Source organism: Ornithorhynchus anatinus, chromosome 1 (genome assembly GCF_004115215.2).
Source record: "Ornithorhynchus anatinus isolate Pmale09 chromosome 1, mOrnAna1.pri.v4, whole genome shotgun sequence".
Lineage (NCBI taxonomy): Eukaryota > Metazoa > Chordata > Mammalia > Monotremata > Ornithorhynchidae > Ornithorhynchus > Ornithorhynchus anatinus.
This window is the reverse complement of record NC_041728.1, coordinates 2,922,107-2,947,616: the sequence shown is the minus strand read 5'-3', so window position 1 is coordinate 2,947,616 and position 25,510 is coordinate 2,922,107. Positions and strand designations below refer to the sequence as shown.

At 58.1% G+C, this 25,510-nt stretch overlaps 1 protein-coding gene across 3 annotated transcripts in view; it reads left to right on the top strand.

The window, feature by feature from the left end:
- Positions 1-25,510, top strand: part of BRF1 (BRF1 RNA polymerase III transcription initiation factor subunit) — a 160,391-nt gene that overhangs the window by 36,540 nt on the left and 98,341 nt on the right. For all 3 annotated transcript variants that reach the window (XM_029058868.1, XM_029058871.2, XM_029058869.2), the window contains 2 exons: positions 935-1,108; positions 25,010-25,041. In XM_029058868.1, coding sequence (XP_028914701.1) covers positions 935-1,108; positions 25,010-25,041 — 206 coding nt within the window. The remainder of the gene's footprint in view (positions 1-934; positions 1,109-25,009; positions 25,042-25,510) is intronic.

Genomic DNA, 25,510 nt, shown 5'->3' with positions numbered 1-25,510 from the left:
GGAAGAACATCTCATTAAAGAGCCTCACAGGGGACAGCCTGATTAACTCCTATCTACCCAGCGCTTAGAGCAGTGCCTGGCACAGAGTAAGTGCTTAACAGATACCATCATCATCATCATCATCATTGATATTAGTATAGTGGAGTGCTGGAGACGTGCGAAACATTACCCAGTGGGAATCAGCTCTGGAAATTCCGTAATAACGATCAGTGGAAGGCATTTATTGAGCGCTTTACTGTATGCAGTGCAATGTGTACAGTGCGGTGGGGTTGGGGACGTGTTCCCTGCCCCCAAGGAGCTTACCGTCTGGAGAGACACAGACAGTAATAAAAATAAATTAAGGATGTGGACATCAGTACTCTGAGACCGAGGGTGGCCAAAAATCACATTTCCGAAAAATAGCTTATGTGATTCTCTCTCACCGGGTAAAATTATTCATTCATTCATTCAGTAGTATTTATTGAGCGCCTACTATGTGCAGAGCACTGTACCGAGCGCTTGGAACGTACAAATCGGCGACAGATAGAGACGGTCCCCGCCCTCTGACGGGCTCACGGTCTAATCGGGGGAGACGGACAGACGAGAACAATGGCAATGAATAGAGTCGAGGGGAAGAACATCTCGTAAAAACAGTGGCAAATAAATAGAATCAGGGTTCTATTTATTACAGTAGGAGCTGGGCATCACGGTTCTCTGGGTGGGTTTTTTTTTTGGTTTTTCGTATTTTTTAAAAGTGGTATTTATTGAGCACTTACCATCTGCGGAGCCCTGGCCTAAGTACTCGGGAGAGCGCAACGCGAGCGAGGCGGGAGACGCGTTCCCCGTCCGCTCACGTCTCCTTTCAACCTTCAACGTCCGGGTGCCCCGGGGCGGGGGGGGGGGGCGGTTATTTGGCCGTCGCGTTCCGGCACGTCGACGTCGTCTCGTCCTCTAGGTAAACGTCAGATTCATCACTTGGGAAACCAGTTGCAGCTGAACCAGCACTGCCTGGACACGGCCTTCAATTTCTTCAAGATGGCAGTCAGCAAGCACCTCACCCGCGGGAGGAAAATGACCCACGTCATCGCCGCCTGCCTTTACCTGGTCTGCCGGACGGAGGGAACGCCCCGTATCCTTGCGCCTCGGCGGCGCCGAGCGGGGGGGGGGGGGGGTCCGCGACCCATCGTAAACGTCCCGTCCCAAGTTGAAAATGAATCGCGTGGGCTCTGGAATGAAAAATTGGTCGGTCTTTTTCGGTTTTGTTTTTGAATTGGATTCGGTCCTAGGGTGGCTACGCGCTTCGAAGCGGTAAGTAGAACGGGCACGGGGCTGGGAGGCAGAGGAGTCCTGCCTCTGCAGTTTTTTTATGGTATCTGTTGCTGCTGTTGTTATTACAGATAGTAATCATTGGGATATTTGTTAAGCGCATAATAATCGTAAGTGCTCTACTGTGTGCCAGGCGCCTTCCCGAGCGCCGGGGTGGATACAAGCCAGTCGCGTTGGACACGGTCCCTTTCCAGCGTGGGGCTCACGGTCTCAATCTCCGTTGCACGGATGAGGGAACCGAGGCGCAGAGAAGGAACGTAACTTGACCGTGGCCCTACAGCCGACAAGAGGCGGAGCCAGGATTAGAACCCGTGCCCTTCTGACTCCTAGGCCCGTGCTCTATCTGCTGTGCTGGGCACTGCATTAAGCGTTACGGTAGATCCAGGCTTTTCAGGTTGGGCACGATCCCTGTCCCATTTAATAATGCTAATAATAATAACTGTGGTATTTATTAAGCACTTCCTATGTGCCAGTCAGTGTGTTAGATACTGGGATGGTCCTGTCCCACGTGGGACTCACAGTTTCAATCCCCATTTTACAGATGAGGTAACGGGCACAGAGAAGTGAAGTGACTTGCCCAAGGCCACCCAGCAGGCGACTCCCGGGCCCTTGCCGTAGCCACTAGGCCAAGCCGCAGGTTACGTGCTGGGTGACCTTAGTCGAGTCCCGTGACTTCTCAGTTCCTCAGTTTTCCCATCTGTAAATGGGAACTTACCCAGTCTCCCTTCTCCCTCCTAAGACTGCGAACCCAGCGTGGGCCGGGGGCCGCTTCCGGGATGAAGATCTGGTGTCTGCCTGAGTACGTGGCACGGCGTTTGGCCCGTAATAATAACGTTGGTCTTTGTTAAGCGCTTACTATGTGCAGAGCGCCGTTCTAAGCGCCGGGGTAGGTACGGGGCGATCAGGTTGTCCCACGTGAGGCTCGCAGTTGATCCCCGTTTTCCAGATGAGGTAACCGAGGCCCAGAGAAGTGAAGTGACTCGCCCACAGTCACCCAGCTGACGAATGGCAGAGCTGGGATAGTCAGCACGAAACAGATTCCACGATCGTCACTCGACTGGAAGGGAAGAAAGAATTCCTCCGATTGCATCTGTGTTTTTAAATTAGTTTTTAAATGTCATTTGTCGAAGCACTTACAGGTGTCAGGCACCGTTCTGAGCGCTGGGGTAGATACAGGCTGATCAGATTGGACCCATTCATTCGTCAGTTGGTCGTCGTATTTATCGAGAGCTTGCCGTTCGCAGAGCACTGTACTAAGCGCTCGGGCGAGGACAGTGCAACGGTAAACTGACACACTCCCTTCTCGCGGCGACCCCGCAGTCTAGACGCCAAAACCCGTGCCCCCGGCCCTCCCGGCGTCGGTCTCGCTCAGGAAGGCTTCCGGTGAGAAGGGAATGAATCAAGGCTTCACTTCCACTCCGGAGCCCGCAGAAACTTGCCGCGCTCCGTCGGAAGCTCTCGTCTTCACACGGATTCCGCTTCCTGAATCGGAAGCAGACCTCGGTCGTTTCCGTTTAATGGCCTGCGAAGGTTTCCCCCCCGACAGACGCAGGAACGGGAGGGGGCCCTCTCGTGGGCGTGTAGCTCCTTGGAGGTGACGCATCTTAGGAAGCAGCACGGCCTAGCGGGCGGAGCCCGGGCCTGGGTGTCAGAGAAGCGGCGCGGCTCGGTGGCGAGAGCCCGGGCTTGGGAGTCCGCGGTCATGGGTTCGAATCCCGGCTCCGCTGCCTGTCAGCTGGGTGACCGTAGGCGGGTCACTTCACTTCTCTGTGCCGCAGTCACCTCATCTGTAAAATGGGGATTAAGACCGGGAGCCCCACGTGGGACGACCCGATTCCCCTGCGTCTACCCCGGCGCTTAGGAGAGTGCTCGGCACCCAGTGAGCGCTTAACAGATACCGGCGTTATTATTAGTAGAGGCTCTGGGTTCTGATCCCGCCTCTGTTGCTCCTCTGCTGTGTGGCCTTGGGCAAGGCGCTTCACTCTTCCGGGCCTCTGTTACTTTATCTGTAAAATGGGGATTAAGAAGGTGAGGCCTATGTGGGAAAGGGACTTACCTTGCATCTACTCCAGCGATTAGCGCAGCGCCTAGCGTGTGGTAAGAGCTTAAATGCGATCATTAGGATGATTATTATAATGATTGTGATCCCGGGCCCGTTCTCTATCCACTGGGCCACGCTGCCTCTCTCCGCGCACTTCCACATCCGCTCAAGAAGTGCCGGTTGCCACATCCGGGATGCCCAGGGCCAAACTGTTACTGTTGTTATTATTGCACTTGCTAAGTGCTTGCTATGTGCCGAGCGCCGTTCTAAGCGCTGGGGTAGGTACAGGTTAATCAGGTCGGACACGGACCCTGTCCCACATGGGGCGCACACTCTTAATCCCCGTTTTGCAGATGAGAGAACCGAGGCCCGGAGAAGCAAAGCCGCTTGCCCAGGGTCGCGCAGCAGACGTGGAAGCAGCCCGGCGTAGGGCTCGGGAGTCTTCTCATCCCGGCTCCGCCATCTGCTTGCTGGATGGCACCGGGCAAGTCACTTCGCTCCTCGGCGCCCCGGTTCCCTCATCTGTCAGACGGCGATGAAGACCGGGAGCCCCACGTGGGACACCCTGATGACCTCGTATTCCCCCCCCCCCCCCCCCCCCAGCGCTTAGAACGGTGCCTGGCCCATAGCGAGCGCCCAAGAAGTACTTACCGCTTCAGAGGAAGCGGCGCGGCTCAGTGGAAAGAGCCCGGGCCTGGGAGTCCGAGGTCATGGGTTCGAATGCCACTCGTCGGCTGTGGGACCGGGGGCAGGTCACTTCGCTTCTCTGCGCCTCAGTGGCCTCGTCTGTAAAATGGGGATTGACCGTGAGCCCCACGTGGGACGACCTGATTACCCTGTATCTCCCCCAGCGCTTAGAACGGTGCTCTGCGCGTGGTAAGCGCTTAACGGAGACCCACATTACTACTGTCGCGTGGCAGAGCGGGTCTGGAACCCACGGCCGTCCGACTGCCGGGCCCGTGCTCCGGCCTCGCGGCCACGCCGGTCCCCTCCTGCTCCAGACCTGCCCCCGGAAGAGGCGATGGGAACGGGGGAGGTGGGGACGGAGGCGGCGGGAGCGACGTTCCCGGCGTCAGCGGGGAGCGAGCCGGGGGAGAGCCACTAGATGGTGCCGGCGCGCCACGGGCCGGCCCCGGGCCGCCGGCCACAACGTTTAGACCGGGAGCCCGTCGCCGGGCGGGGACTGGCCCTACCCCTTGCCGAACCGCCCGTTCCGACCGCTTGGCGCGGTGCTCCGCCCGTTCGTTCGTTCATTCAGTAATTTGTCGAGCGCCGGCCCAGGCGCTTGGAACGGACGGTTCGGCGACGGATGGAGGCCCACGGTCCGAACGGGGGGGACGGGCGGCGGAGCGGAACGGGGCAGAAGAGGCGGTCCGGCGTAGATCCCGGCTCTGCCCGCCGGTCAGCCGTGTGACCGTGGGCGAGTCGCTTGACTTCTCGGTGCCTCGGTGACCTCATCTGTAAAATGAGGGATTAACCGTGAGCCCCACGTGGGACGGCCCGATGACCCCGTACCCCCCCCCTCCCCCCCCGGCGCTTAGAGCGGTGCCCTGCGCCTAGGAAGCGCTTGACGGATACCGACATTCGTTGATCACATTCACTCCGTCACCAAATCCCCTTGGTTCTACCCTCCTTACGTCGCCAAAATCTGCCCTTCCGTCATCCTCCCAACTTCCGCCCCGTCGATCGCGCCCGTAGCCTACCCCACCGTGACCGCTGTTTTCCGGCCTCCCCGCTGGCCGCCCTGCATCCCGCCTCTGCCCGCCCCGGTCCGCGTTCCACTCTGCTGCCGGGATCGTTCTTCTAAAAAACGTCGCGTCCGTGTTCCCCCGCCCCTTAGGAGCCTCCGGGGGTTGCCGGGCCACCTCCGCGTCGGACAGAAACTCCTCGCCGTCGGCTTTAGAGCCCTCCGTCGCCTCGCCCCCTCCCAGTTCGCCTCGTAGATTTCCCGCTTCGATCCGGTCCGCTCAGTCGGCTCCCCTAATGCCAACCCATTCTCCGTACCTCGATTTTGCTCTCCCGCCTCGGGCTCCTCATCCGCAGCCTCCCCGGTGCCCCCTTTATCTCTGACGGACCCTCGCTCTTCCTTCCTTCCTCCAAACCCGTTTTAAAATAATGACGACGACAGCGTCGGCGTCTGTTAAGCGCCTACTGTGTGCGGAGCACCGTTCTAAGCGCCGGGGTAGACCCGGGGGAATCGGGTCGTCCCACGCGGGGCTCACGGTCTTCATCCCCATTTTACAGATGGGGGAACTGAGGCCCAGAGGTAAAGTGACTCGCCCACGGTCCCACGGCTGCCAGGTGGCAGAGCTGGGATTCGAACCCGTGCCCTCTGACCCCCCCCCCCCCCCCCCCCCGAGCCCGGGCTCTCTCCACTGAGCCGCGCTGCTTGAGGCCTTGCCCGACTAAGCCCTCGTTTCCCCTGCTCCCTCTCCCTTCTGCGTTGCTCTCCCCCTTGGATCCGTCCCCTTTATTCACCCCGCCGTCGGCAGTTACATAAATATCTGGCATTCATTTTATTGCCCGTCTCCCCCTCTGGACCGGGGGCTCCCTTTGGGCCCGGAAAATACCTGTCAGCCCTACGTCGTACTCTCCCAAGCACCGCAAACAGTGCCCTGCACGCAGTCAGAGTCCGGGAGATGCAGCCGATGGATTATAATAGGTGTGCCTTCATTGGAAGCAGCGTGGCGTAGTGTGGAAAGAGCCCAGGCTGGGGAGTCAGAGGTCATGGGTTCTAATCCCGGCCCCGGCACTCGTCAGCCGTGTCACTCTGGGCAGGTCACTTCACTCCTGTGCCTCGGTGACCTCACCCGTAAAATGAGGGTGAGGACCGTGAGGCCCACGTGGGACGACCTGATCAGCTTGTATCTGCCTCAGCGCTCAGAACAGCGCTTGGCACGTAGTAGGCGCTTAACGAATCCCATAACGTTATTATTGGAAGAAGAGGTGAAACTTAATTTTACGCTTAGCACCTTGAGGGTTTTTTTCCTTCACTGTTTATGGTATTTGTTAAACTCTTACGGGCACTGTAATAAATGCGGGGATAGGTACGAGTTAATCTGGCCGGACGCAGTCCGGGTTCCACGGGGGGCTCACGGTCCTCGTCCCCGTTTTACAGATGAGTCAACCGAGGCACGGAGACGCGAAGTGACTCGCGCGGGCTCACGCAAGCAGACAGATGACTCCCGGGCTGTTCTGCATCCGCTCGGCCGTGCCGCTTCCCCTCGGGTCCCGTGATACCGCGCCGAGGTTGGAAGTTGTTATCCGTATCTGTCGGGAGAGAGAGGAGGTGGGGGCGGGGAGCTCTCTCGTGTCCGTAACGCTGCTTCAGCCAAATGCCGAAAGGGAGATGCCGCAGGGTGACCGTTCTCCAAACGGACGCGGGACCTCGGGATCACGGAAAGTTCAGAGGATTGACTTCTGTTAGCCGGGGGCCGCCCCCTCCCTGCGCCGTGTCTGGGGGAATATCCGCGGGATCTACTGAGCACCTCCTGAGCGCAGTGCACTCCACCGAGGACCCGGGGGATAGAGACGAAGCACTCCGCCCAAGAAGCTTCCACTCCGTCGCGGGAGACCGGCACAGAAACGGCAGTTTCGCCGAGGAGGGCCGCAAATCAACAAATGCAGTAGCGGCAGGGGACCGCGGGAGGCTCGACGAGCAGTTGGGAACCGATCGTTCGTCAGGGGAGGCCCAAGGAGGTGGTGGTTTAATGATGACGTTGGTATTTGTTAAGCGCATACTCTGTGCAGAGCACCGTTCTAAGCGCCGGGGGGAGATACGGGGTCATCCGGCCGCCCCACGTGAGGCTCACGGTCTTCATCCCCGTTTTACAGACGAGGGGACCGAGGCCCAGAGGAGTGAAGTGACTTGCCCGCAGTCACCCAGCTGCCAAATGGCAGAGCCGGCCTTCGAACCCGTGACCCCCGACTCCCAGGCCCGTGCTCTTTCCACTGAGCCACGCCGCTTTAGGTTTAGGAGGGCCTGGAAGCTTAGGGATGCAGGGGGCGCCGAGGCTCGGCGCGGAGGAGGGGAGGGGCGTCGTTCCGGGCCCCGGGGCCCAGCGAGGGCAAGGGATTGGGGGGCGGGAAAGATGAGGGTAGGGCCCGGCCAGAAGGGCTCGAGGCACAGAACGGGAGCCGTGGAGTGTGCGGCCTAGCGGGCAAAGCACGGGCCTGGGAGTCAGAAGGACCCGGGTTCCGGTCCCGGCTCTGCCGCTTGACAGCCGGGTGACCTTGGGCAAGCCGTTGCGCTTCCCCGGGCCTCGGTTACCTCATCTGTAAAATGGGAGCCCTGTGCGGGACCGGGATTAGATTAGACCGGCGCCTGGCACCTAGTATCATTATTATCATCGTCGTCGTCGTCGTGATTGGAAGAGCGGGAGAGGCGGTAAGTAAGGTGGAGAAAACGGGCGGAGAGCCTTCAGGCTGGCAGTAAGGAGCCTCTGCTTGATGTGGGGGGAGATGGGCGGCCTTTGGAAGATTTGGAGAGCGAGGGAAACCTGCGCCGAACGAAAGGCAATCCAGCCAGCCCCTCGGAGTACGGCCGCAGCGGGGAGAGGCTGGAGGCGGAGAGACCAGCAAGGAGGCCCACTCAGCAGTCCCGCCCGTCGGTCGGTCGTACCCTCGGAGCGCTCACTGTGCGCGGTGCGCCCCGTACCAAGGACTCGAGAGCGTACGCCGTCGCAGAGTTGGCGGACACGTCCCCGGCCGTCGGGGAGCTTACGGTCTAGCGCCGGGGCGACGGGTATTATTATTACCGTTGGTATTTGGTAAGCGCTCACTGTGCGCGGAGCGCCGTTCCGAGCGCTGGGGCAGGTACGGGGTGATCAGCCTGTCCCACCTGGGGCTCCCAGTCTTCATCCCCATTTTACCGATGAGGTCACCGAGGCACCGGGGAGTCGAGGGACTTGCCCAGAGTCACACAGCCGACTGGTGGCGGAGCCGGGATTCGAACCCATGACCTCTGACTCTGAAGCCCGGGCTCTTCCCACCGAGCCACGTCGATAGGCGCGGAGCCACGGGATGTTTTCGAGGGGAAGAAATGGCAGGTTTAACTGGCTGTTTCGAGTGGATGCGAGAGTGGAATGGCGATGATGGTGTTTAAGCGCTTGCCCCGCGCGGGCACCGCCCTAAGCGATGGGGTAGAAACAGAGTAATCGGGTTGTTCCACCTGGGGCACACTCCCATTTCCCAGATGAGGTGACAGGCACGGTGACGTGACTTGCCCGGAGTCCACACAGCTGACGAGGGGCTGAGCCGGCATCAGAACCCACGACCCCCGACTCCCAACCCCCTGCTCTCTCCGCTAAGCCACACGGAATGAGAAGCCAGGAGATGAGGCTACGGAGACGGTAGGCCGGGGACTGCGCTCTATCCGCACTCCCCTAAAGTCGATTTGGCATTTGAACGGTGCTCGGCACATAGCGAGCGCTTAACTCATGCCGTCGTGTATTTTTTTTTCATTTTATTTACTACTGACCTCCCTCCGCCGGGGAGGCCGGCGGCGTGGCGGTGTCTAGGAACGCGACGGTCCCCGGCTCCCGTTTTCCTCTGCCGTTCTGGGTACCGAGCCTCTCCTGCTTGCAAACTCGGCCGTGTTTTTAATAAGAACGTTGGTATTCTGTTAAGCGCTTACTACGCGCAGAGCACTGGCCTAAGCGCCGGGCTAGGTACGGGGTTGTCCCGTGTGAGACTCGCGGTCGTCATCCCCGTTTGACAGGTGAGGTAACGGAGGCACAGAGAAGGGAACTGACCACGGTCACCCGGCTAAGTGGCAGAGCCTGGATTCGAGCCCGTGACCTCGGACTCCCAAGCCCGGGCTCTTTCCACCGAGCTACGCTGCCTCTCCAGGTCGAATCGTGCCTGTCGACTCTCTTGTCGTCTCCCAAGCGCTCGGTACGGTGCTCCGCCTGCGGGAAGCGCCCGATGGGTACCCTCGACCGACTGACCGTGAGTGAGGGGAGTTCAGAATCGAACAGAAAGAGGGACCTCGGTCCCCCCGGCACGGGGCATCTGGTTGGCGTTCCGATGACTGACCGCTTCAGTGACTGGTGCCGGCTTCGTTTTGTTTTTTTTTTTTAAATGCTGCTCGTTAAGCGCGACTTACGTGCCCGGCACTGTAGTAAGCACTGGGCTGGATACGAGATGATCAGGTCGAACGCGGTTCCTGTCTCCCGTTGGGCTCGCGGTCTAAGTGAGAGGGAGGAGCGGGAGAGGGAGAAATGGCACGGCTTAGTGGACGGAGCCCAGGCCTGGGAGTCAGAAGGACCTGGGTTCTGATCCCGGCTCCGCCACTTCTCGGCCGGGGAACCCTGGGCGAGTCATTTCACCTCCTTGGGCCTCAGGTACCTCATCTGTAAAATGGGGATTAAGACTCCGAGCCCCGTGTGGGACAGGGATGGGGTCCAACCCGACGGGTTTGTGTCTACCCCAGCGCTTAGAACGGTGCCTGGTACGTAGTGAGCGCTCAACGGATACCGTGAAATAAAGCCAGCGGTAGCTCAGTGCCCGGGCCCCGAGGTTAGATCCCCCGTGTCCGTTTTTCTCGGATTCTGAAACTCCCCACACGTCTGAGAGAGTCGATCTGTGGGATTCTCCCGGGGCCGGAAGGGGCTGCCCTTGGGAGAGCCCGCTCTTCTGGGAATGCTGCCTCTGGAACCTTTCGGGCCCAGTAACGATAACAGTAATAACAGTGTCGGTGTCCGTTAAGCGCTTACCACGTGCCGAGCGCTGTTCTAAGCGCTGGGGTAGATACGGGGTGAACGGGTCGTCCCACGTGGGGCTCGCGGTTTTTTTTTTATGCCCACTTTTGCAGATGAGGTAACTGAGGCCCGGGGAAGTGCAGTGACTCGCCCACGGTCACCCAGCTGCCAAGTGGCAGAGCCGGCATTCGAACCCCCGACTTCGGGCTCCCGAGCCCAGGCTCTTTCCACTGAGCCACGCAGCTTCTCGGTGAAAGAGGGAAACGTGCGGCAGAGTCGATGTCGAGCTTCTAACCGAGAAGCCCCCGGGGCCTCGGGGGACTCCGGTTCTTTTGTCTTAAGAAAGCACTGGGCTTCTCCACGGTAGCCGGCTGGGTTCTGCGGCCTGGGTGTCGTGCCGGGCCCGGCCTAGACAGTGGTCCGGTGTAAAAAGGGAAGTCAAAAGCCCAGTCGTCTCTGCGATGAAGTGACGGCGGTTGCCTGCGTCGTCGGCCGTCTTCCGGCCTCCCGCCGCCGCCGGTTTGACGGATCGTGAATAGATAGTCCCAGCCCGAGGAACCCCCACTTTTCATTCCCGTGAGCCCCACCGACGGTGGGTGGTGGGTGGAAGAGGAGGGAATGCCGAAGGGATCTTTTAAAGACCCGGCGAGGGCAGCCCCGGAGACTGCTGCTCAACCGCGTATATTTTCATTACCCTGTTTATTTTGTCAATGAGATGCACATCGCCTCGATTCTGTTCGGTCGCCGGCGTTCTTACGAGACGTCCTTCCCCTCGACTCTGTCCGTCGCCGGCGTTCCCGTCCGCCCGTCTCCCCCGATGGGACCGTGCGCCCGTCGGACGGCGGGCACCGTCTCTATCCGTCGCCGACTCGTTCGTTCCAGGCGCTTAGTGCTCCGCACGTAGTAAGCGCTCAATAAATACTGTTGAATGAATGAATGATTGAATGAATGAATGCTGGATAAGAGCGGGAGTGACAGCACCCGGGCCGGGCGGCCCCGTGGCCTTCCTGGAAAGGAGCGGCTCTTCGAGAGGCTCTGGGGAGACCTAGGGTTCGGGGGACCCGTGAACGGCGACTGCGGGCCCGGGGACCCAGTTCCCGTCTCACACGGGGCTCACGCTCTTAATCCCCATTTTCCAGGTAACCTAGGGACAGAGAAGGGAAGTAGTAATAATAACGTTGGCATTTGTTAAGCGCTGACTCTGTGCAGAGCACCGTTCCGAGCGCTGGGGGAGATACGGGGTGATCGGGTCGTCCCACGTGAGGCTCACGGTTAGTCCCCGTTTTACAGACGAGGTAACCGAGGCACAGAGAAGCGAAGGGACTCGCCCCCGGCCACCCAGCTGACGGGTGGCGGAGGCGGGAGTCGAACCCGTGGCCTCTGGCTCCCAGGCCCGGGCTCTAGCCACCAGGCCCCGTTGCTTCTCAGCAACGCGTGGCTCAGCGGAAAGAGCCCGGGTTTTGGGGGTCAGAGGCCACGGGTTCGACTCCCGGCTCCGCCACCCGTCAGCTGGGTGACCGAGGGCGAGTCACTTCGCTTCTCTGGGCCTCGGTTCCCTCGTCTGTAAAATGGGGATTAAGACCGAGAGTCCAGTGCGGGACGCTCCGATTACCCCGCATCTACCCCAGCGCTTCGAACGGCGCTTGGCACGTAGTAAACGCACGACTGATGCCATTGTTGTTATTACTGTTATTCTCTGTGCCTCGGTTCCCTCATCTGTAAAACGGGGGGTGAAGACCGTGAGCCCCGCGTGGGACGACCTGATGACCCTGTATCTACCCCGGCGCTTAGAACGGCGCCTGGCACATAGTAAACGCTTAACAAATAGCAACGTCGTCATCATTACCATTGTTACCGTCGTCGTCGTTATCAGCGACAGGAGTCAGAGGTGAGGATGGGCCGGGCCGGAGAATTCACCGACAGATGGAGACAAAAAAAATCTCGGCCGAAGGCAGGACTTCTGAAACGGAGGTGAAGACCGCGAGCCCCCCCGTGGGACAACCCGATTACCTTGGCTCTACCCCGGTGCCTGGAACGGTGCGTGGCACACAGTAAGCGCTTAACAAGTCCCATCGTTGTTATTATCGTCTCTGAGGCGTGCAGGCGTGTTGGGGACGTGCAGGGCCTCACCCGGCCAGGGTTGGGTTGAGAAAACGAGTTAATCCCCCGGCGAGGGAAGCTTAGTCCGGACCCAGCTCGCGATTAGTCAAAGCTGCATCACGAGCGGGATTCCCAGCCGAGGGGCCCCACCCCGGGAGCTCCGCCCACCGGCCCGGCCCCCCGGGATTCGCGCCCCGCCCGCGGAGGCAGCCCGCCGCTCTGGGGGCGTCCCCTCCCCCCGTCGCTCATCGTTGCCGGATTGTTCATTCGGTCATTCGGTAGTATTCATTGAGCGCTCACTACGTGCGGGGCGCTGTACCAAGCGCTTGGAATGAACAAGTCGGCAACAGATAGGGACGGTCCCTGACGTCTGACGGGCTTGCGGTCTGATCGGGCGGGACGGGGTTGGTGATCGTTAAGCGCTTACTGTTAGAGCACCGTTCTAAGCGCCGGGGGAGATGCAGGGTCATCGGGTCGTCCCGCGTGAGGCTCGCGGTTAATCCCCATTTTACAGACGAGGTCACCGAGGCGCAGAGAGGTGAAGTGACTCGCCCACAGTCACACAGCCGACGAGTGGCAGAGGCGGGATGCGAACCCATGACCTCTGGATCCCGAGCCCGGCCTCTTTCCACTGAGCCACGCTGACCTTCTGTGTCCATCCCAAGCGCCTAGTACGGTGCTCTGCACGGAGTAAGCGCTCAAGCTGTGCGATCGAGTGAATGAATGAACGATCGGGGCTCTGGCACCGTGGTGTAGCCGGAAGAGCACGGGGCTGGGAGTCCGAAGGTCGCGGGTTCTGATCCCGGCCCTCGGCTTGTCTGCTGTGCGACCTTGGGCGCGTCGCTGCACTTCTGTGCCTCAGTTACCTCATCGGTACGGCGGGGATTGGGACCGGGAGCCTCACGTGGGACGGGGGCCGTGGCCAACCCTGGCTTGTATCCCGCCTCGGCGCTCGGTACAGTGCCTGGCACCTAGTAAGCGCCGAACACGTGCCACGGCGGTTTATTATTCTTAACCGGGTCTTCCTCTGGCCAGGCAGGAGAAGAGGGGAGACGACGTGTCGAGCAGGGTGCCGAGCGCCGGGGTGGATGCGAGATGTTCGGGTTGGACCCGGGTCCGCGGAGCTCACGGTCTTAGCAGGCGGGACCAGGATTGGATCGAGAAGCGGCGTGGCTCAGCGGAAAGAGCCCGGGCCTGGGAGTCGGAGGTCGTGGGTTCCAATCCCGGCTGTGTGACTTTGGGCGAGTCACCTCACTTCTCCGGGCCTCGGTTGCCTCGTCTGTAAAATGGGGAGCGAGACCGTGAGCCCCAAGTGGGACCGCCTGATTACCCTGTATCAACCCCAGCGCGAAGAACGGTGCTCGGCGCATGGTAAGCGCTTAACAGATACCGTAATTATTTTTATCGTCTCCGTTTTACGGATGAGGAGACCGAGGCCCAGAGGAAGGGAAGTGACTTGCCCAGGGTCACACAGCCGAGCGGCAGCAGAGCCAGGACGGACTGTGAGCCCGTTGGTGGGCAGGGAGCGTGTCTACCAACTCTCTTCTGTCGTACTCACTTCACTTAGTAGAGTGCCCTGCACGTGGTAAGTACTCAGAGAAGCGGCGTGGCTCAGTGGAATAGAGCCCGGGCTCGGGAGTCAGAGGTCATGGGTTCGAAACCCGACTCTGCCACTGGTCAGCTGGGTGACCGCGGGCGAGTCACTTCACTTCTCTGTGCCTCAGTTCCCTCATCTGGAAAATGGGGATGAAGACCGGGAGCCTCACGTGGGACGGCCGGATCACCCCGTATCTCCCCCAGCGCGTAGAACGGTGCTGTGCACATAGTAAGCGCTCAACAGGTACCGACGTTATTATTACTCCAGCCAGCCAGTCAGTTGTATTTATCGAGCAACCCACCGTGTGCAGATCACTGTACTAAGCTCTGGGGAGAAGGCAGTGTAACAAAGACCAGACACGATCCCCGCCCGAATGGATCGGTCGGTCGAACCCGGATCCTCCGGCTCCCTCACCCGGGCTCTCTCCGCAGGGCCGAACTGCGTCTGAGGCCCGGGCGCGGGAGCCGACCACAGTTGAATCTTTGCCTTCCGCAAGCCGTGAGATCCTAAATTGCTCCGGCCCCCACCGTTCACCGATGCGCCGTGATGTTGGAAGCTGGCAGCTCCCCCGGGCTGGAGGATGCGTTCCGGACCATATGTGCCGCAGTTCAGAGGTACGACAGCCTGTAGCCGCGAGGCCCTCCTGCTTTCCGGGGGTCTGAGCGGAGCCGCACGGCTTTATTTTTAATCCTCGGTAGGGCTCCGTGGTTAGTTCTTGCTTAAAATAGCCCCGTGCGATCCGTCTCAGACGCCTCCCCGTAAAGAGCTTTGCCAAACGGCGTTCCTCTTACCACCGAGAACCGAAGGGGCGGTACGTGGCTCTTTCAGAGTTTGCCTGTAGAGAGGCCGCGTGGCCTGGTGGCTAGAGCCCGGGCCTGGGGGGTCAGAGGACCCGGGTTCTGATCCCGGCGCCGCCCCGGGTCTGCTGCGTGACCTCGGGCGAGTGGCCTCACTTCTCTGGGCCACGGTTACCTCATCCGGAAAACGGGGATTAAGCGCGCGAGCCCCACGTGAGACAGGGACTGTGTCCAACCTGATTAACTAGTATCTACCCCGGCGCTTGGCACGCGGTGAACGCCCAACAAGTATCGCTGTTAGATATTATGCCGCAGCTTTCGAACGGACAAGTGCCGGTCCGTTTGGCGTTTTAAGCCAAGGTTTCCCGTGTCGTCCCTCGCCAGACCTCGGGGGTTCTCGATGCCGGGGGTGACGTCGGTCTTAACGGTGACCCATTCCGCTCCCACACCGTCGAGGCGGGGGAGTGATCTGTGACCCTTCCCCATTGATGCGATTATCTTGACGGGGATTACCGCCGAAGAGCCTAAATGACACGTGGGGTCACGCTCGAAGGTCTGGCCTGCCCGGGCTTCTGTCTCGGCCGTCGCGGTGGGCCGGGAACGCGTCCGGTCTACCGCTGTGTCGTACTCCCCCGAGCACTTAGTACGGTGCCCTGCGCACAGCGAGCGCTCAATAAAGCCGATCGACCGACCGGTACTGAAGGATGTTGGAGCGGACGGGGCGATGTCGCATTCTCGGGCCTGTGTGGGCACCCCTTCTGTTAATGGAGTTTGCTGAGCGCTTACTATATGTCCGAAACCGTTCTAAGCGTCGGGGGAGGTGTGAGTTGGTTAGGTCGGACACGGTCCCTGTCCCGCACGGGGCTCGCGGTGCGAGGAGGACGGAGAACAGGTGTTGAGTATCCGTTTCGGAGTAAGGGAAACTGAGGCGTAGAGAAGTGACTTGCCCGGGGTCACGCGGCAAGCAGTTGGCCCGGACAGGATTAGAACCCGGGTCCTCCTGACTGCCGGGCCCGGGTTCTCTCCACTCGGCCACGCTGCTTCGCACCTCCCCGTAGCTTTCACACGGACCCCTTGAGGGAGACGGAGGGGCCGCTCTGCCTGTCGGCCCGACCCTTCCCCGAGGAGGGTTTGGCGTGGCCGTCTCCCTCCGCTGTGCCGCGTGTGTGGTTCCGACTCATTTCGACCCCCCGTGAACTTCTCCGCCCCCGAAAAGGGAATCCCTGCTTTCCCAACTGCTTCCTGTCGGTGATTGCTCTCCCAGTCAGGATGACTAAGCCGGCCGGTCGGTAGGGAGTGATTCAAGCTTCCTTCCTCCCTGCTCCCCTCTCGGCTCTGGCTCGCTCCCACCCGGTCCCTCGAAAGATCACGGCCCACGCCGAGGAGCTCCAGCGAGGGGTTCGGATACCCGGTTTCGTCCTTTCGTGCACTCTTCCGTATTTATCGAGCGCCGACCGTGTGCAGGGCCCTCTGCTAAGCGCTTGGGGGTCTAGGGTGTGACAGAAGACGCCTTCCCTGTCCGTGACAAGCCTCGAGTCCGGAGGGGGATGCAGACGTGAATAGAAATAAACGGATGACGGATACGGACGGACGGAAGCGCGGTGCGGGGCCGGGACGGGGGATGGATAAAGGGAGCGAGTCGGGGGCGACGCGGAAGGGAGGGGGAGGAGGGGAAAGGAGGGCTGAGTCAGGGAAGGCCCCTTGGAGGAGACGGGCCCTCGGTAAAGCCCCGAAGGGGGAGGGAGTCACCGTCGGATAACGGAGGAGCGGCGCGGTCGGGGCTCGTCGGATTCGGCCTCTCCGTTTGGCGGCTGCCCGCAAACCTAGATTTCCGGCCCGGCCCGTCCCGCGGATGAGCCTCTCCTGGCTCTGCGGTGGATCTGGGCCTCCGGCGCAGCTTCCTCGCTCCACGGTTTCTTGCCGTCAGAGAAACTAAAAGGAGCCCCATCCGCCCCCCCCCCATCCGGGAGTCCGATCTAGTCACCGACTGTAGCCCGCCCACGTTGTAATTCGTTGGGAGCGCGAATCCCGCCGCGGCTCTCTCCCCCTCCGGGTCCCCGATCCGCCCCTCCTCGTTCCAGACCCGTAGCCGCCGCCCGGCTCGGAGCAGGCTGGCGGAGTGGAAGGAGCCCGGGCTTGGGAGTCGGAGGACCCGGGTTCTGATCCCGGCTCCGCCGTCAGCTGTGTGACCGTGGGCGAGTCACTTCGCTTCTCTGGGCCTCGGTTCCCTCATCTGTAAAACGGGGATTAAGACCGTGAGCCCCACGTGGGACATCCTGATTCCCCTGTGTCTACCCCGGCGCTTAGAACGGTGCTCGGCACATAGTAAGCGCTTAACAGATACCAACATTATTATTATTATTATTATTATTAAAAGGGGGAGACTTTTAGAGTCAGGCATTGGTAGTCAGGAATGGCAGACACATTCCCTGCCCACGAGGAGTCTAGAGGGGAAGTCGGACATCAGTATGAATAAATAACGGAGATGTACGTAAGTGCAGTGGGGCCGAGGGAAGAGGTGAATGAAGTGAGCAAACTGAAGTGCGGAGGTGACACAGAAGCGAGAAGAGGAAATGAGGGCGCAGTGTGGGAAGGCCTCTTGGAGGAGAGGGCCTTCGGTAAGGCTTTGAACGTGAGGAGGGCGATCATCTGTAATTCTCTTCCCCTCTTCAAAACCCTACTTAAACCTCACCTCCTCCGAGAGGCCTTCCCAGACCGAGCTCCCCTTCTCCCTCTGCTCCCTCTACCGCCCCCGCTTCACCTCTCCGCGGCTCAACCCTCTTTTCCCCCCATCTCCCTCCGCTCCTCCCCCTCTCCCTTCCCGTCCCCTCGGCACCGTACTCGTCCGCTCGACCGTATACATTTACGTCACCCTGTTTATTTTGTCGATGAGACGTACGTCGCCTCGATTCTGTTCAGTCGCCGTCGTTCTTACGAGACGCCCCTCCCCTCGACTCTGTCCGTCGCCGTCGTTCTCGTCCGTCCGTCTCCCCCGATCGGACCGTGTGCCCGTCGGACGGCGGGCACCGTCTCCGTCCGTCGCCGACTGGTTCGTTCCGAGCGCTCGGTCCAGTGCCGTGCACGTAGGAAGCGCTCAATAAATGCTGTTGAATGAATGAATATGAGGAGGGAGGACGTTCCAGGCCGGAGGCAGGCTGCGAGCGGTGAGAGAGACGAGACTGGGATCGAGGGGGTAGGTGGGCGTTACGGAGGCGCGGTGTGCAGGCTGGGGTGCGCTAAGAGAGCGGCGAGGTAAGCTAGGAGCGGCCAAGGCGACCGAGTGCCCTCAGGCCGGCGGCGAGGAATCTCTGTTTGACGTGGAGGCGATTCACTTCTCGGTACCTCAGTTTGGAGGTGAATTCACTTCCCTACTTCAGTTTCCTCACCTGTAAAATGGAGGTTAAATGCGTTCATTCGGTCGTGTTCATTGAGCACCTACTGGGTGCAGATCACTGGCTTAAGTGCTTGGAAAGTACAATGCTAACACTATTATTATTACAGTTCAGCAACAGAGACGGTCCCTGCCCACAAATCTTACTCCTAGTAATGATAATAATAAGGGTGGTATTTGCTAAGCACTTACTATGTGCAAAGCACTGTTCTAAGCGCTGGGCTGGGGGGGGGATACAAGGCGATCAGGTTGTCCCACGTGGGGCTCACGGTTTTAATCCCCATTTTACAGTCGAGGTAACCGAGGCCCAGAGAAGTTGAGTAACTTGCCCACCGTCACACGGCTGACAGGGGTCGGAGCTTGGATTCGGACCCACGACCTCCGACTCCCAAGCGCGGACTCTTTCCACTGAGCCCCGGTGGGCCCGTCGCTGGGCGGGGATCGTCTCTCTCTGTTGCCCAACTGTCCATTCCCAGCGCTCGGTGCGGTGCTGGGCGCATAGTGAGCGCTCAGTAAATACGGTTGAATGAGCGAATGAATGCCAAGCGCTCGGGAGCCTACGGTACAGCGGAATTGGCAGACGGATTCCCTGTCCTTCCTCCCCGGGCTGCCGTTTCCCACTGAATTTTCTCTTCCGCAGGTCGTGTCCTCCCAACTGCCATCTCGGGACACTCCCGGTGTCGCTTTTGTACCTAGCCGTTCCCGAGAAATAGCGAAGCTCCCGTCTTCCCCCTTATCCGGCTTTCCGTTCTCTTTCTCTCTCTCTCCGTAAATGCCACCGAGATCGCCTCCGCCTACCCAAGCTCCTTGCGGGTAGGGGTGCTGTCTTCCGTCTGTAGTATCCACTCCTTTAAGCCGTGATCCCCGTGAGGGAGGGAGCACGGTGAAGTGGATAGGGTCGAGAGGTCGTGGGTCCTAATTCCGGCCCCACCACTTGTCTGCTGTGTGACCTTATGGGAGTCACTTCACTTCTCTGTGCCGCAGTGGCCTCTTGAGTAAAACGGGGAATAAGACCGGGCGCCCCACGCCGGAGCGGGACTGCGTCCGACCCCATTTGCTTGATGAATCCACCCCAGCGCTCAGTACGGTGCCCGGCACGTAGTAAGCGCTTAGCAAATACCGTCATCGTTGTTGTTATGAGGGACAGGAACTCCCCGATCTAATTATCTTGGATCTCTCCCAGCACGTAGCCCAGGGCTCAGCACGTAGTAAGCAGGCAGAGCAGCAGCGTGGCTCAGTGGAAGGAGCCCGGGCTTGGGAGTCAGAGGTGGTGGGTTCTAATCCCGGCTCGGCCGCTTGTCAGCTGTGTGACTTTGGGCGAGTCACTTGGCTTCTCCGGGCCCCAGTGACCTCATCCGGAAAATGGGGATGAAGACCGTGAGCCCCACGTGGGACGACCCGATGACCCTGTATCCCCCCCCCCCCCAGCGCTTAGAACGGCGCTTAACGCGTAGTAAGCGCCTAACAGATGCCCTCGTTATCATTATTATTTTTATGCAGCAGATCCACTTTTATAATTATTACAGTGCTGTGTACACAGGCCCTCGATAATTGCAGTTTGACCGAAGACCAGAAATTAGAAGCGTGAGCTGGTTGTGGGCAGGGAATGTGTCTGCCGACTCTATTGTTTTGTACTCTCCCAAGCGCTCGGGACCCTGCTTTGCACACAGTAAGCACTCGGTGAGTACCACTGATCGATTGATTTGTATTTAAACTTCCAAAGAAGAATTTTGTGTTGCGGTTTCTTTTTTGGGGTTTTTTTTGGGGGGGGGGGGGAGGTGGGCATTTGTCACTTTATTACAACGAAAGCTTAAAGCGTTTTTGCATTAGATTTCGGGGGAAAGAGAATGATCGAAAGGGGTTTGTAAATTGTGAACTTTCTAGAATTGAACACTGAACGGTAATTTTTTCTTTTTACAATTTTATTTGGGAGGAAGTGGTGTCTGTCACTTCTCTTGCAGTTATGCCTAAAACGGAAATACTCGTCCGTTTAACTCCTCCACCCACTCCAGTCCACTCCTCCTCCTCCTCCTCCTCCTCCTCCTCCTTTCGCGACTGTCGTATCACCACCATCCTTCCAGAAACCCACAGTCTCCGTGTCATCCCAGAGTCTCCGTTGTCTTCAAATTCTCACGTCGAATCTACTGCCAAATCCCTGGCGTTCTTCCCGCGGAATGTGTCTCGGCTCAGCCCTCCTCCTCCGCCCCCCACGCAGCTCCCGACTGGGTCGATCCGGAGGGGGATTTTGGCCCGACTGTCGCACGAGGATCCTTCCGCTCTCCCCGCCTTCCGTCCCGTCCCGTCCGCCACTGAGCAGGTTATCCGCTCGGCGCCCATCTCTCCCCTCCTCGGAATTCTCCTCCGGCTTCCCGTCTCTCCCCGCTTCAGATAAAAATTCACGCCCGTCTTTGAGGCTCTCAAGCAACTCACCCCAGCTTACACATTTGCTCTATTTGCCCTCTCCTCCCCAGCACGCCGGCATCGCTCCGGTTTTTTGGTTTTTTTTTTTAAAAAGGGTATTTGTTAAGCGCTTACTAGGTGTCAAGCGCTGTACCAAGCGCTGGGGTTGATGCAAGATCATCAGGTTGGACACAGTTCCTGTTAATCCCCATTTTACAGATGTGGTAACTGAGGCCCAGAGAAATGAAGTGACTTGCCCAGGTGGCACCGCAGACAGGCGGTGTCAAAAAAAAGCGTCACTTAGTGGACGGAGCACGGACCTGGGAGTCAGAAGGTCATCGGGTTCTCATCCCAGCTCTGCCACTTGCCTGCTGGGTGACCTCGGGCAAGTCATTTCACTTCTCTGGGCCTCAGTTCCCTCATCTGCAAAATGGGGATGAAGAGTGCGCGCCCTAGGTGGGACGGGGACTGCGTCCGACCTGATTAACCTGTATCCGCCCCAGCGCTCAGAACGGTACTTGGCACATCGTAAGCCCTGAACAGGTACCGTAATTATCGAGCGGCGGCGTTAGAACCCGGGTCTTTCTGACTTGGAGGCTCGTGCTCCGTCCACGAGGCCACACTGCTCCGCCAAGCCTAACCTTCTAGCCTGCAAGTCTTTCCCCTGGACGTGTCTTCCCACAAGCCTCTCCCCAATAATTCCCAGTACCCCAAGTCGTGACAGGTCACCGGCAACCGCCTGCGTTCATCACGGTCTTGAGCGCTTTCCTATATTCGTTGCTTAATTATAGATCCAGTTCCTCTCATTAATCTATCTTTGTAGATATCTGCCTTTCTCTTCTCCACCGATGACGACGATAATGTGGAGAGAGCCCGGGCTTGGGAGTCAGAGGTCGTGGGTTCTAATCCCGGTTCCGCCACCTGTCAGCTGTGTGACCTCGGGCAAGTCACTTGACTCCCCCGTGCCTCAGTCACCTCGTCTGTCAAGTGGGGATGAAGACTGGGAGCCCCACATGGGGCAACCCGCTGACCTTGTATCTACCCCAGTGCGTAGAACAGTGCTTGGCACATAGCAAGCGCTTAACAAATGCCAGCAGCGTGGCCCAGTGGAAAGAGCACGGGCTTTGGAGTCGGAGGTCACGGGTTCGAATCCCGGCTCGGCCACTCGTCAGCCGGCTGACTTTGGCCAAGTCGCTTCACTTCTCGGTGCCTCGGTTCCCTCATCTGTAAAACGGGGATGAAGGCCGTGAGCCCCACGTGGGACGACCCGATTCCCCCGGGTCTCCCCCAGCGCTTAGGACGGTGCTCTGCACATGGTAAGCGCTTAGCAAATACCAACATTATTATTATTATTATGAATTATAGTACTTGTTAAGTGCTTACAGGTAAACTGGGAGGAAGGAGGATTTAATCCCCATTTTACAAATGAGGAAACTGAAGTACAGGCAAGCTTAGTGACTTATCTGGAGTCACCCAGCAGACAAGCGTCTGACCTAATTAACTTATACCTATCCCAGAGCTCAAAACAGTGTCTGACACGTAGTAAGCTGACTGTTAAGTTAAATAAGCCTAACGAGCCCCATTAAAAAAAAAAAAAAAGGTGGTGGAGCTGGAATTAGAAGCCGGGGCCTCCAAGGCCCAGGCTCCTGCCATTAGGCCATCCTGCTTCCCTAGAGTATAAGCTTCTTGTGAAGCAGCGCGGCTCAGTGGAAAGAGCCCGGGCTTGGGAGTCAGAGGTCACGGGTTCTAATCCCGGCTCCGCCGCGTGTCGGCTGTGTGACTTAGGGCGAGTCCCCTGACTTCTCGGTGCCTCAGTTCCCTCATCTGTAAAATGGGGATGAAGACCGTGAGCCTCACGTGGGACCACCTCACTCCCCTGCATCTCCCCCAGCGCTTAGAACGGTGCTCGGCACATTGTAAGCGCTTAACAAACACCAGCGTTGTGATTATTGTGGGTCAGGACTGTGTCGCTTCTGTTTTGTACTTCTCAGACGTTTGTTCAGCGCACTGCACTCAATCAGTGCTACCAGCATTATGATCAGAGAACACGGTACGTTGAATTGAACCGGTGTGGCTCAGTGGAAAGAGCCCGGGCTTGGGAGTCGGAGGTCATGGGTTCGAATGCCGACTCTGCCGCTTGTCAGCTGGGTGACTGTGGGCGAGTCACTTCGCTTCTCCGGGCCTCGGTTCCCTCATCTGGAAAATGGGGATTAACCGTGAACCTCACGTGGGACGACCTGCTACCCCGTATCTACCCCAGCGCTTAGAACGGTGCTCCGCATAGAGTAAGCGCTTAACGGATACCAACATCATGATTACTATTCTTCTCAGTTTATTTTGAAGGAATAATAATAATAATAATAATAGTGGTATTTGTTAAGCGCTTAGTCTGTGCAAAGCACTGTTCTAACCGCTGGGGAGATACAAGGTGAACAGGTTGTCCCACGTGGGGCTCACAGTTTTTAATTCCCGTTTTACAGATGAGGCAGCTGAGGCACAGAGAAGTGAAGTGACTTGCCCAAAATCACAGAGCCGGCAAGCGGCGGAGCTGGGACGGAAGTCCAAGTGAATTTAAGAAGTGAACATATTCTAATGCCACAGGTGTTGGATTCCGTCGGGTTCCGTTTTGGTCCCTTTACCGACTAGACGAACTTCGACTCGGTCCCGCCCGAAGTGCGGAAAGGCCGATGTTGAACCTTTTCACCGCGTGGCTTACTTCGGTGCTTCTGGTTGGGATTAAATCATTTTCAGGTCCGCTCCGTAAAGTTACATACCACTGCTCTTAAAGTTATTGTCGTGGAATCGGGGAGGTTCTTCTCCTCGTTGGTAGTGCCGTGCGAAGATGGACGGTGTAGTAGGTAGAGCGCAGGCCTGAGAATCAGAAGGTCATAGGTTCTCATGCCGGCTCGCCACTTGTCGGCTGGGTGACCTTGGGCAAGTCACTTTACGTCTCTGGGCCTCGGTTATCTCATCTTTAAAATGGGGACCGAGACTGTGCGCCCCACGGAGGTCAGGGACGGGGTCCAACCTGTCTGCTCGCGTCCACCCCAGCGCTTAGTTCCGTGCCTGGCGCTTAGTAAGCGCTTAACAAATACCACACCTATCATTATTATAGGGTCATTTTTGCCCGACAGAGCATCCTACGTCATGCGAAATGTAAAATAATGAACGGTATTTACCGAGGGCTTACCGGGTGCGGCACACTGTACGCAGAGAAGCTACGTGGGCTTAGTGGAAAGAGCCCGGGCTTGGGAGTCGGAGGTCATGGGTTCGAATTTCGGCTCCGCCACCTGACAGCTGTGTGACTCTGAGCAAGTCACTTCATTTCTCTGTGCCTCAGTTCCCTCGTCTGTACGAGGGGGATGAAGACTGTGAGCCCCACGGGGGACAACCTGATTACCTTGTATCTCCCCCAGCGCTTAGAGCAGTGCTTGGCACGTAGTAAGCGCTTAACAAATACCATCATTATTATTATCACTAAAAAATTGGGATAGTACGATGCCAGAGTAGGTAGAAACAGTTGAAAAAAGATTTTTGTTGAATGGTATTTGTTGAGCGCTTGCTATGTGCCAGGCACTCTATTAAACCCCTGGGTAGGTACAAATTAGTTTGGACACAGTCTGTGTCCCACGTGGGGCTCACAGTCTTCATCCCCATTTTACAGATGAGGTAACCGAGGCACAGAGAAGGGAAGCAGTTTGTCCGAGGTCACACAGCGGACAAGTCTTGATCCCGGCCCACAGTGGGCTTACAGTCCAGAAGGAGTGAACTGGTTCTCTCGAGTAGCAGTGAATGATATTTGTTCTTTGGTCTCTCTCCCCTTTCCATTTCTGGCCAACAGAACTAGTTGGAATATTTGCTCCAAATTCAGGCTGTACTTATGTCAAGATTAGTATTTCATCTTCCCATCTGGACTCACCGCAGTTGTAAATCAGTCCATCGGTTGTATTCAGTCATTCCGTCGCATTTACTTCGTGCAGAGCGGCGTACTGAGAGCTTGGGAGAGTCCAGCATAGTAATAATAGTGATAACGATGGCATCTGTAAAGCACTTAACCAGGTGCGAAGCAGTGTTCTAAGCGCTGCGGGGGATACAGGGTGATCAGGTTGTCCCGGGTGAGGCTCCCGGTTAATCCCCATTGTACAGATAAGGTAATTGAGGCACAGAGAATCGAAGTGACCTGCCCACAGTCACACAGCTGACAGGGGGCAGAGCCGGGATTAGAACCCACGACCTCTGACTCCCAAGCCCGGGCTCTTTCCACTGAGCCACGCGGCTTCTCTGAGAAGAAAGTCTCTCGAAAGCTGAAGTTGATCTCGGTTGGCTGAAAAGCGGCCTGGTTCATCTTCCTTCTCTCACCGGCCCGCATTTTGAGCTACTGGAAAATTCAGGTCCAACTCACTACGGGACTGTGATCTCGTCGTTGGGCAGGGATGGTCTCTGTCTGTTGCCGCGTTGTCCGTTCCAAGCGCTTAGTACAGTGCTCTGCACATAGTAAGCGCTCTATAAATACGGTTGAATGAATGAATGAAATTCCTGACCCCCCCCCCCCCCAATGCTGGTTGTTTACATCGATTCACTTGATTTTTTTTTTTTTTTTTCCCTTCCTTCCGTTATCGAGCAAATAAATGAAAGCACATCCGACTGGACGGGAGCTTTTCCTTGACCTTCCCTCAGATATGCTGCTTGACCTCAGCGACCTTCTCCAGGTACGGCATCAGTTTCCATCTCTTTTGCAAACGTCGGTAGAAGGCGAGGGCTTCTCAGGGCTTCGTGATCTTCGCGCAAGGCAGGGCTGGAATTGTGAAACCCTAGAGAGGGCGTAGGATCCTTCCTTCAGTCGGCCATCTGGCCTCTTCCGGGAGGCCGGCTAGAGTGCGCCCAGGTTCCCGGCCCGTCGGTGACCGGCGTGTCACCGAAGGGTCGGGGGACTAGGGGTGGCCATCTCTTTAAAATGAAGTGGCCGGCTTTTGTTTTGGGGGCCGTTTGCTGACAAATCGGGAATCTTGCAGAATTTGACTTCCCGGTGGGCGTATCGATGGAAAAAAAAAAAAAAAATATGAAAATGACATAAATATACTCATTGGCGTATCCTAGGCAGAGAACTTTCTCCGAAGTAACAAAGGTTTAAAAAAAACCCACCGTAGCTCCGAGTTGCTGTTTGTAAATGGCTGTATG